The sequence below is a fragment of the Castanea sativa genome, chromosome 10, assembly GCF_040712315.1.
Source record: "Castanea sativa cultivar Marrone di Chiusa Pesio chromosome 10, ASM4071231v1".
Taxonomy (NCBI): Eukaryota; Viridiplantae; Streptophyta; class Magnoliopsida; order Fagales; family Fagaceae; genus Castanea; species Castanea sativa.
Genome location: NC_134022.1, coordinates 7,425,352 through 7,438,230, shown reverse-complemented (window position 1 = coordinate 7,438,230; position 12,879 = coordinate 7,425,352). Strand labels below are relative to the sequence as shown.

Below are 12,879 nucleotides of genomic sequence, written 5' to 3'. Positions count from 1 at the left end.
GGACTACTTTCCTTAGACGCACAGCAAATGAGAGGAAACTAAGCTTGCAGAGTTTTTTCTTGAAGCTGAGAGGCTTTTCTCGGACTTGACACTAAAAGAAAAGAAGCTGAGAGAGAATGCGGGGAGACAGGGAGGCAGGGGCAGTAAATGTTCTAGTGTCTGTGACACTGATCTGCACTTTCGTTTATGTTTACTCTGATATTGATGTACTGTGTCTTTATCTTTCTTTGTGAGTGTGTACATGTGAATGGCTGTGCTTGCATTTTTTGTAATGCTTATGTAATGATGAACTGTGTAGGTTCTAAAGGAGATACTCCATAAGATTCTATGTTGGTGTGCGGTTGCTCTTGCAAGTGTGCTTCTGAAGGATGTTCTCCAGTCACGGATGGATGTTTTTCGTGATTTAAGCCGTGAATTATGTCATAGATTTGTGAGTACACTAATCTTTTTCAGATTATTTGAGCAGTATAATAGGTAATACATAATCAGATTTCACTTGCATTATGTTATCTAACTCTTGATTGGCCATTCATCTTTTGATTCTTTTTCACACCCAATGTTTCTGTTGGTGACGGTTCCCCTTACAAGGTAGTAAATTGTAGCTGTAAATTGAATAATTTTATGTTGTGATGACATGTTTCTTCTTAATTTCCCATAGAGGATTTAACCAACTCAAATAATTTATAGTATTAACTATGATTCTTACTTGATTGCTTAATTGTTGGTTTTAATACAGGTGATTCGAATTTATTTGAATATTATGTTCTGTCATGACAGTCCCATATCAACTGGGAGAGCTAGGCTTAGTTCACTAATGAGAACCCTCCTATGTGGATACTACAAATCCAATTATATATATAATTTTGATTTTGTTAGAATAATAGTTAAATGATTAAATTCACCATTCTTAGATGCTTAAACTTTTGGAACAAACTGTAACTGATCAAGGATTAGAGCAGGTTGTAGTTTAAGCCTTAATTTCAAGTTTATAACATTTGACACTTTCTTCATCAATCCATTAATGCATAATAATTCTAATCCATCATTACAGTATAAAGGTATAGTAGCTCTTTTTTAACTGTTTAGTTACTTACCCCATAATTCACAATTCAGAATTCTGGCATCAAGGGATTATTGGTTCCTCCAAAGCGGAAACGTGATTTGGTAAAAAGAATCAATGATGGGGTGTATCAAGTCAATGTAGAGAACATAGGCCATGTCATATATAATGTCGCACCCAGAGGTGATGCACTAAGTAGAGAATCGTACAATTTGGCAGTTGCATGCTCTAATGAGTTTGTGTTGAAGAATATTTGTTGCTTCAATCAGAACTGTAACCAAGTTTGCTATGTAATGGAGCACTATGAACACAATTTCAAACAATGGTTACAAGAGAATGCACTCTCTGATCAACAAGGCAAAAATCTGAATCCAGATTTTCTTCAAATTCTTAGGTAATATATATTTAATTCCTTTATCTTCATCAAAACTCAGAACTCAGATTGTCACTTGTTTCTTGATAATGTGATAGGGATGTTTTAAGGGGCATTGCTTATCTTCATCATGCAAAAAAGAGATGTCATGGCAATTTAAGTGAGACAAATATTGTGATCGTGAATGGTCGGGCGAAGGTTACGGGAATGGTAAATGATATTTCTAAGACTAGTCTAGATGATTATTCAGATCATTTGCACTTGGCCACCATTATTAGAAGATCCTTTGGAACCAAACAACATGCCATTCCAACAGAACTTGAGTTGTTTGTTACCTACATATCAACAGAAAAGCCCAGCCGGTATGCAAGTAGACTTTACACAAACACACACACACATTGACTTTAAAATATCTCACTTATACTTCTTGTTATTCTGATCCAGTTTGCTCAATATCGAAAATCATCCAATTTTTCTATCCCCTTTACAAAGATTGAGCTACAGGGTGATTTCTCATACGATCTTGTATTTTGGGAAGTCCAAAAAGTCCTTTGTGTTGGCACTAAATAACAAGCTTGGTAAATGTAAATGGAAGCACAATGTCAAGACATTTCATATGGTGCTTAATCGTTATAAGACCCTGCGAAATTTGTCCAGCAAACAAAGGAAAATTTTTCAATATAAGCAGTCTGCCGTATCTTATATGAGGTTTTGCAGAAATGTTGTGGTGCACCTTAAGGACAATAATTTTAATCGAGATGTAAGTTCACAAACACTTTTACGAACAAAATTCAGAAAAAGAATTAAACTTTTTTTATTTTATTTTAAGAATTTTTTCATTGGTGAGATAGCCAGGGAGTAAGAAATTGACTGCAAAAGAAGTCGAGGAAGAGCTTAATGGATACTGGCCTCAGTTCATGCCCATTTTACATGAAATCCTTCTTGACCATGACCATCTTATGATTGTTCACGATGCGTATGTGGCCGATCAAACTCAGTTCACTAGATTTTTTTTTCTTCTGGCTTGTCAAATATGTGGCTCACTTGTATTATGATCTTTCTGCAGGGTTCTCAAGTGAAATCATTAGGCTGTTTCTCACAAATGGATATGAGAGGTTTGGTTTCTTAATGTACCATTCCTTTGATTATTACCATCACAAGTTCTTTCATTTATTTTTCAGAATACAGTTACCAAGGAATGCAAATCTTAACTTTTAGTCTCCTTCTCAACATATCAATCAACCCTGGAATGCTAAATTATACTAGCAGTTGTAGAATATACTAGTCACTAATATGTACTTCGATCAAAAAATATTTATATATATATACGTGTGTGTGTGTGAATATCAATAAATAAAAAAGCTGGTTTTCTAATAGCGCGTAACAAAAAAAAAACTATATATTTATAAAGAAAACACGCAATAAATTAGAAAAAGATAAAACGTAATTTAATAAGAATTTGTTTAATTATGAGTGTTCATTTATTTATTTATATTCTAATATAAATAATGAGTTCTATTTGAAATAGTTTTAACTTTTTAAGTGACATGCATAGTAGTAGTAATAATAATAATGGCTTCTAATTTATGTGACAGCAAAAGTAAAAATCTACAAAAAGTCAAATAAAACCATTTCATAGCATGTGATCTATTTGCTAACACATTCTTGAAACTATTTTTGATAAATTGTTAACCCACGCGTAAGTATGCATGTTTTTCCTTTCAAGAAGAACAAGTCATGGATGCCTTCTATAACATTGTTTAATTCTTGTCCTGTAGTAAATGCACTACAATTGATTGGGAGACCTTCAAGGAGGTTCTATATCTTATAATTTTACTAGGAAAACCATATATAAGAATGAACTGGATGAATTTGTTGCTAGAAGTACTTCGTTATGAGCAAAAGATGGCCCAGTTCTGGTAATTAAGGCATGTGTGACTATGTATTATTTTGGTACAATCACTTGCAGTTCGGTCAATATTGATTTAATTTATAATTTATAGTCTTTATGCTTTAGTAAAAGATGAAATAGAAATGTTTTTCTAATAGTTTTTCCTTTGTTTCAGATAGTAGTAAATTTGCAAGCGATCAATGTGTTACTCTTCAAGGGTACGGAAGAGCTGATTTTTCTGCTGGCTTGTTAAGGGACTGTGTACAGAAACAACTTTTGAACCTGTATATACATATAGACGTGCTATACAAGGGTTTTTCTTTTGGATATAGAAGACTGTGTGTATAAATGAACTTCCAACTATTTTCACACTATCTTCTCAACCAAAAAAAAACCCTATTTCCACACTTTTCTCACGACATATTCAACAACATGCTTGATATATATATATATATAGTGTGAGAAATGATATGCCCACAATATTTTTACGATAAATTTTAAGTGACAAGTTGTTATTATTGTGAAAATATTGTAAAAATATTATGACCGCAACATCTTTCATATAATATACTTATCCTAGTTCATTTGGGGTGGGTATTTATACGCAATTTCTGTTTGTTATAAAGTTGGGCCCGACCTAGTGTTCTTGGGCTCCGTTCTTTATTTGGGATGAGGATGGACTTTATGCGTCTGCTAATGGGCCTTTAGTGAGATGTGATAGAGGTGGGTCAATCCTCAATTCCTCATCAATGGCTTTATTTGGTCCGTGGCATGCTAGATTTAAAAAGTTGTACACTAGCAAATAATCTAAAAAAATTAAATGTAAAAATTGATGAAAATTTTCTAGATTTGGTTCATAACAAGAAAATAAGAGAAAATCATTTAATTGGTGGGCCTAGTGGGTTGTGTAGCTGGAACCTTTTGGCATGGTCACCATTTATTTCAGCAAGTGAATGACTGAAATGTGAGAAATGTTTCTATCTATTAGAATATCCTAGGCATTTGGGCTTATTTTAAACGTTAACCACATTTACATTACACTCTAAAAAGAATTGCCAAGTTACAAGTAAGGTTTCTTATAACCTAATATAGCATAGTTTGACCTCGTAATCATTCAATTAGTGTGAGACTCAGACCCTTTAAGCTTCCACCAATCCAATTCAATATACAAAATTCTGGGTATCACAATAATTCATTTTATGTAAAAATATAAATTACACCCTTTAAGTTTAGTAAATTGTCATTTTTTTTCCTCTAAGTTTCATTTTCATCATTTTGGTCCATAAATTTCACATTTGTTGCCAATTTTTTTTAATACAAAAATTATTAAATTTTATTTTAAACAAAAGGTAAAATACAATTAAAACCCTTGAGGTTTGTACTAATGCAAACTAAGTTCAAGACTTTTCAAAATTAACCAACTTTATCTCTAAACCCAACTTGGACCCTAAAATGTTACTCATTTTTCTCATTTCTCTCACAGTGATTAAGGACTAAGTTTGTTAGTTTGAAAAGTCATGGACCTGATTGTCATTAACTTAAATCTTAGAGATGTTAACTATATTTTACCCTTGAACAAAAATAGAATCCAAAATTCTATAAGAAAACATTAATTCAAACTCCATCAATGGAGCACCAACCACAAGAAGAAGAAAAAAATCATAAAATCAAAGAAATGCCCACATAAAATGTAAAATCAAACCAAACATAGCAATTCCAAATTGCAAAGGCAAGTAACAAAATTTTGACTTTCCTTCGGTTTCTCAGGACCCAATTAGAATAAAATTAAATAATTAGAAAATGAAATCCAGCTCACAGCAAATGAAGTCACACCCAAACATACAGTAAATGAAGCCCCACAACCAAACCGCATGCATCTCCCCAAGATCGTCCAAAGCTCTCGAGTATGTGGTGTTGAAGGTCCTCCATTCAATCGGCAATGAGGTGTTGAAGGTTGTGTTAAATTATTATTACTAAATATATATTTTGCTAGTAGTCTAATAATTTTAATTTAAAAAAAACGTTGGACATTTAAAAAAAAAAAGAAAAAAAAGAATAAACCATTAAAACTTTAATATAAATAAATAAATAAATAGACTTTGACTGGCCGAAAAACCTTTTGAACTCTTTTACTGTTGGCTCCACAATGATTAAAAGTAATTTGATAGTTAACCAATGGGTTTCCTAGTTTTTTTTTTTTGTTTTTTTTTTTTTTATAATACTAAGTATTTTTTAACATATACACAAGAAGAGAGGATAATATTTTAAAGAAATTGACAGTGGTGTATATTCAAAAGGGTCTAACTTTTGGATACATAGCACAGACTTTAAACCTTTTACTCACACTCATTTTCCAATGTGAGTTTCTCTAGTTAATATACTTTAGTTTGAGACTTTGTGTTTTAGGATATAATATAATTGCAATTTTTTTTAATTAAATTTTATAAGTATGGAACGCTCTCGTAGATTGAACTTGATGCTAAATCAGTAGTGGACCTTATGAACAGTAACTATTAGGTTTTAAGAATTTATGATCTAAATGTATTAAAATTTCAATGTGTAATGTTGGCAAACCATGATTAAAACTTAGAGTCTAGATATAGGCTGCTCAAAGTGTGTTTATGTATAAAGTTGGAATCGAGTAATTGCAGAAAATTACTATTGAATTTCTGCAAGGCTCAATCGATCAAAAATTAGACTCGATAGGTCGAAACTCGTGCAGATTGTTTTTCTGCAGAATTTTCCAACTCAGCCTAAGCCCGTTTGACGTGTAGGGTTTTATGCTTTATGTCTCATATAAAAAGAAAAACTCTAACCACATTTTTGAGGTTGTTGATATGCTGTATGTGTGAATCTCTTGTGAGATCTAAAGATGTTTACCTTCATACATACTTAGGGTTATCAAAATCAAGATTGATGTCGAGAACTTGGTGATCTCTTTAGTTTCTGTTTCAAAAGCTTAAAGAAAAACACAAGTGGGTGTACTTGTGGTTACTGTGGATCTAAGAAAGAAGTAGTCTGTGGACTTGGAGCTATCACATGGTCGTGGTAGTAAGTTTTCTACTCGAGGTAGTATTAGAATGTTAATGGTCTAAGTCCTTTTGTATAACTTCAATTCTCTCATAGTGGATCTTGTTTTACCTAGAAGATAGTTAGGTTAAATTCTCCCCAGGTTTTTTACCAGTTTGGTTTTCCTGAGTTATCATATCTTGTGTTCTTTATATTTCTGCACTGCCTTGCATGATATGATTTGTTTGTGTTAACCTAAATTTGAATAATTTATCTAAGTAATCACTTGGCTAAATAATTAGGTTAAACAACTTATCTTTTAAGGGGTCTAAAAACATACAATAACATTGCCTCTCTTGTTGTTTATGCCCCCTTTGGTTGATGACTACAGGAACTTAAAGAACCAGATTCCGAAGTGGAAGCTGACTAGCTTGCAAGAATGACAATTCATCTCCAACAATCTTTTGTTATTTTAGACACTCTTTCTAAAGAGTTGTCCTCACTTTTATTATATGAGCTTACTGGCCTTAGATGTAAATATGTAATAGACACTGATACTGGCCCTTGGACTTTGTAGTTCTGCTTTTGTTATATATTCCCTATTACAAAAAAATAAATAATAAATAAAAAGCTCTCATAAGAGCATCCGTATTAGCGGATGTAAAACTTTGCAAAATGCAAAAAGTAACTAATTTTTTACAAATTTTGCCCCAAAAATCTTCCACATCAATCCTTCTAAAACTATGTATATTTACACATTTGCTATAGTAACTGTGTATATATACATGGTTACTGTAGATGTGTATCATATTATTTTATTAATTTCACATTTCACGTCTTTTTTCTCTCTCTTATCTATCTGCAAAACTAACTCAGACTCATCATCTTCTTCTTCCTCTGATACACACAAACACAAACACACCCACACAGATGCATAGAATCTACAAGAGCACCACCACCAAAATGCAAATCCCACCATCCACCCAACACCGTCCAACTATCACCACCCAACAACCACCACCATCACTTGTTAAAACAATCACCACCACGAAGACCCGTTAAAACAATGAAAACCCAAAATACAATGAAAATCAAACCCAATCTACCTAAAATCCACAAAAAATAAATTTAAAATTAAACCATCAACTGAAAAACCATAACCCAAACCCAAAATTAGAATCAAATACAAACCCAATGGTGGCAGAACGCTTGAAATTAGATGAGAGAGATCCAATAATGCAAGCTTCGACAGAGAGGGATTTCTTTAGATCTTTGAGATCGGTGCTTGTGGTGGAGATTGGTTCTTGTTGTGAAGAGTTGATTTGACTGTGAGACAAAGAAGAAAAAAGAAAAGGAAGAAAAAGAAGAAGAAGATGATTGTGGTGGAAAGGTAATTTGATCGTGAGAGGAAGAGGAAAAATAAGGAGATGGTGAAAGCTTTTGAAGAGAATGGAGAGTCTTGAGAATAAACGGCAGAGAAGAGTGGAGATGAGAGTGCAAAAATCAGATCAAATGAAATGAGAGAAGTATAAAAGAAAAAGAGATAAGGACAATAGAAAAGGATAAAATAATAATAAAAAATTATATAAATATTAGTATTTAAATAGAATATATTGTAAAATAGATGAATTGATGTGGGTGTTTTAGAAAAGTGGTAGTATAAAATAGAAAAAGTAGGTTCTTAGTATAAAATAGACGGAAAAATTTGGCCAGATTAATGCGGTTGCTCTAAGTAGCTCATTAAGCTCAACTTGTTAAAGACAAAAAGTACATTATCTTCGATGACTCAACTCGTTGACCTATGAATAGGTTATGCCCATGGGCCGAGTATAAACGGGCTCGACTAGTCCTACCCATTGTCTACCATGAGCATAGTGGGAAAATTACAATACGGCGGAAATTTGAAGATCGATCCAACCATAGTTGTCAAAATCGGGATTTGAATCATAGGATTGCACGATTTTATAAATCCCACCTCAGTAAAACGTTTAGGATCGCACTAGGATCATAAAAATGGTAGGATCGTATGAGATTCTACCGGTCCTACCAAAAACATAATTTTTTGGTTTTTTTTTGTTTTGGGATAAATTTTTTGTTCTGATGAAGTTTTAAGGGTTTTTTTTTTTTTTTTCCAAGTTGTGATGGTATGATTTGTTTTATTTTCATAAAATTATGTTAACCTAAGCAAATGTTTTCTAGTTTCTAGTTCACTTGTTTTCAAAATGAAAAATGCTTCATCATTTCTAAATGAAGAATTTGATGTTGACTTTGCTATTTTTTAAGCTATAATATTGTTAAATTTATTTGATCAATATACTAATTTGTGTTCTAATATTATTAAAATATTTTTTTTATATATAATTTTATCAGTTATGCTTGGATTTGTATATTGATTGATTGATTTTTTTGAGCATACTCTTTAATTGTTGTTGAATGGTATAACTTGAATAGTTGAGTGTGAAATTGTATCTTGATGTCTTTTGCAACTCTAGTGTACAAATATATAATGTCTACGTAGATGATGAAATGAATGATAATGATTAGGAATTTAGGATGGTGGTTATAAGAACCTTAGAATGAAAATAATTAAATGTCCACTTCACCTTAATATTCATCTTACTTTGAGATTTCATATTGTAGTTAGCTAGTTTTCATTTGCTAACTTATTTTAGATTTCAAACTTGGAACCTAGAACTTGAAAAATATTTTCCATATGTTTTGATAAATATTTTGATATTTGGTTGCTAATTAAACATTTATTAAACTTAAATATTTGTTTCGTTAGTATAAACTTAACGATGTATGACATACAAATTACATCATATGATGCAAATCTTAGTTTTTTTATAGATGAATTTATAATTTATGTAATTATTTAACACACAAAGTCATTATCAATGTGTTTTTTGTTTTAAATTTAAAAATATGTAGGATTTTACGATTCACAATCCGATCCTACAATCTACAATCCTTTTAACGATTCTATGTAGAATTCTGATTTTGACAACCTTGAATCCTACTATGATAATTGCTAAATGCCTTATTGTGATCCATCAATGATTTCCTCTACAGTGCTTTAATCAATGAATACTTCCAAGGGTAAACTTCTAGGTAGCTTCCTCGATCCAGTTACAAACAGGAAAGTCTAGATAAATCCATATATACCAAGGAAGTCAATACCGTACCGGAGGCTGTACCGGTTTGACCACCGGTACGATATATTTCGGATATCGGTCAATACCGGTGTACCGTTTCGGGTTTACCGCTATTTTATATATACATATATATATGTATATATTATATACACAAACTAAAATCTCTAGAACCATGGTTATAAGCATATAATATTTCACTTATATTATAGTAAATATAAAAGTTTATCATAAAATATTACCTCAATTCAGAATAAATTATTCATAGTTTTAAACTTTAGTATCAATTAAAAGGAAAAAAAAAACACAATATAAAAAAATAGAAAGCTTAGTTGTTCATTGCATATTAAGAAAACAAATAATACTAATAAGTTAGTGTAAATAAGTTATTATTATGTCCTTATAAAAATTCAAAAATTATAAAACTAAAAAAAAAAAAAAAAGTTTTTTTCTATACCGGCCGGTACGCCCGGTATCGGCCGGTATTGCCCGAAATTGGCCGGTATGGCCGGTACGCGACCGGTACGGCCGGTATTTTTTCCGGTACAAAATAGAAGTGTACCGGTACCGGTGCACTGACCGGTACGGTACGTACCGGCCGGTACGGCCGGTACCGGTACGGTACGTACCGGCCGGTACGGCCGGTACCGGTACGGTATCGACCACCCTGATATATACTACAGTCAGATACGGTCCTATACCAACAAAATATCCAACAAATAAAGGTATTATTTATGGCACAATTTTTTTGGGCTATTAAGCCTTGTCGCTCCTACTTAATTGATCGAAGGTAGTGATGTGCAGCATGTGCCTCTGTACATGTACAACAAAATTACATCAATGTACAGAGGCACATAGGCACATGCTGCACATCACTACCTTCAATCAATTTATAATTTATATAAATATAGTTTAAATTTTAAATATTTTATTTGACAATAAAAATTTTTACCAGTTAAACTAATTGAAACTTATTTTTTTTATTTATATTTTTATCTTAAGATATAATACATCAAAATCTAAATATTAAATTTACACTTTCAAGTTTTTTTTTTTTTTTTTTCTTCTCATTTTCTTGGCAAAACTGGATAAAGCATTCTAATAAAAGAGTCCATGCCACTGCCATAACCAAAGGATTTTCTATGTTTTCCACTATTTGCATCAGCATATGTAATATATATAAATAACTGAACATTGTTAATGGAAAAGTCCAATATACTACCCAAAATTATGACTTATGAGGAGGACGGCTTCAACTCTTTACTAATTATTGTTAATAATATTTTTATTTTTTTTGTTGTTTTTTTGACACCTCAAAGGTGACTTTCTAGGAAGCTTCATTTCCATTTACAAGACCTAGCTATTTATATATATCCAGTACAAAACGTCAAAACCCCCGTATTTGTTATTTGTAGTATCCTAATATGACCAGAATTGTAGTGCATGAATTCTAGTAAAGTACGTAGGGGAAAAATATATCTATTTTCGTGTATAGCGCATGAGGCCATTTCTACGGTTCTACCTAACCATCGTACAATACACCTTCCTGTTCCCGAGTGAAGGATTTGATTCGGAAATTACAATTTTTAATCAACAAAATATCAATAAAAGGAAGAAATAGTGGCATTTTCCTTTAATTATGGCTATCCGGGCAATGGTTCTCCTCTTCTATTTATCTTTTTAATATTATTTTTTATATTTGTGGTGAGGCTCCACAATATTTGCAAAGTCGCACTAAGTGTCTGTTTGGGAACAGTTCAATTAGTTGAAATTGAAAACTTTTTACTGAAAATATTATAGATAAAACTAAAAAATAGTTAAAACAGTACAATAAGATCCAGAAATAGTACAAAAAATAAATTGAATAGTAAATAAAACTGGTTTTTTAAGCTAATTTCAAATGCACACTAAGCCTTGTTTTTATTATTACATTCTAAAAGAAAAGGTTTTTTTGGTATTTAAAGGACCTATAAGTAATAGCCAAATGTCTTGTAGTTTAATACACCTCTTACCACCGTACACCCTTGATGCAATAGTCACTCCACAAGTATAAGTGCTTGTGAGATATAGGGGTAAAGACCGGGGTTTAAGTCTCCGAGAGAAAGTTTCACACACATATACACTTAGATTATGATAGAGTATAATTTCTATCTTATATTAAAAAAAAAAAACACACCTCTTGATATTTCTAATAGAGATATTATAAGTTAAATTATTTCTTCCCTAATTATCAAATTATGATTAAAAAAAAAGTTATAGCTATCTAGGAAGCTTCCTATATATAATTTATAAATACCTCCCAAACTTAGGAGGTATTATGCATCATATAGCTTTTCATGCCACTCCACTAATTAACAAACAATTACGTGAAAAATGAGGCATCTTTCTTACTTCCTCTCTTTCTGCCTCTTCTATTTTTTTGTCATCCCTCATGGAAAAAGCTCCAGCATTAGTGCAGTATGTGTTGATATAATCAACCAAACCTGCAAAACATGTGCAGATGATTCTGCATCTTTTAACTACAACTTTTGCTTAACCTCACTCCAAACGGTTCCAGTCAGCCATGCCGCGAATCTTCAAGGACTAGCATTAGTTGCAATGGAGTTGGCTCTACAAAATGCATCCAACACGGTATCAAGCATAAAAGAGTTGTTGATTAACGCAACGTCTTTTGATTCTTTTGCCTTCGCCTGCTTAGAGGATTGCATGGAACTGTATTTGGGTGCGGTCTTGACTATTGTGGACTCCGTTGGAGCCTTTTTGTCTGAGAATTATATCAATGCTAAGTTGTGGTTGAGCTTGGTTATGGAAGCAGTGACAACATGTGAGGAAGGATTTGCAGAGAAGAAAGGTGAAGTGTCCCCATTGACAAAGAAGAATCACGATCTCATTCAACTATGTAACACTGCATTATGCATCTTCCACTTGCTAACTCATGCTATACCTTCTTAGTTCAAGAATTTATGTTGATTTTTCCACTTAATTAGAACATTGAATCCAGTTGTTAATTAACATTAACCATTCTTTCATAACTTCCCTAACCCATGTGATCATGGTGTTTGCTCTGCACATAGTAATAGTACTTTCTCATACAAATATGTAAAAGAAAATTGCAAAAACTTGTTTAATGCACACACTTTTACATACACGCGAAAAAGCAACTGAAATGATGGCAAAGCAACTGAAATTATGACATCAATAAACGCTACTCAAAGACATCATTTAATATCAAGATTACATAGTTAACATTTTCTTCAAATATAATATGTAGTTTTGTTCTACCTATTACAAAATTACAATACTTTTTTTTTTTTTGAGGATGAAATTGGATATTTTATAAAACTGAAATTGTCATGCAACAGAGAACAAAAGGGAGAAATGTAAATTAACATTA

General features: G+C 32.1%; 2 protein-coding genes across 4 annotated transcripts; both read left to right on the top strand.

The window, feature by feature from the left end:
* Positions 1–3,647, top strand: LOC142614021 (uncharacterized). Of its 3 annotated transcripts, none has more exons than XR_012840345.1 (8): positions 1–206; positions 299–430; positions 1,114–1,454; positions 1,532–1,795; positions 1,878–2,193; positions 2,289–2,409; positions 2,500–2,548; positions 3,500–3,647. XR_012840345.1 is itself a non-coding variant. In XM_075786545.1 (8 exons), exons 1-8 carry the CDS (start codon positions 117–119, stop codon positions 3,501–3,503), a joined length of 1,317 nt encoding a protein of 438 aa, XP_075642660.1. In that variant the 5' UTR covers positions 1–116; the 3' UTR covers positions 3,504–3,647. The 3 variants fall into 3 exon arrangements, 2 of the variants coding, with proteins under 2 accessions (XP_075642660.1, XP_075642661.1); XM_075786545.1 differs by having other exon boundaries at positions 2,285–2,405; XM_075786546.1 differs by having other exon boundaries at positions 2,285–2,409.
* An 8,161-nt stretch (positions 3,648–11,808) lies between these two features.
* Positions 11,809–12,500, top strand: LOC142614185 (putative invertase inhibitor). Its single transcript, XM_075786735.1, has one exon. The coding sequence runs from the start codon at positions 11,859–11,861 to the stop codon at positions 12,435–12,437; it is 579 nt and encodes a 192-aa protein (XP_075642850.1). The 5' UTR covers positions 11,809–11,858; the 3' UTR covers positions 12,438–12,500.
* Positions 12,501–12,879: the final 379 nt, after the last annotated feature.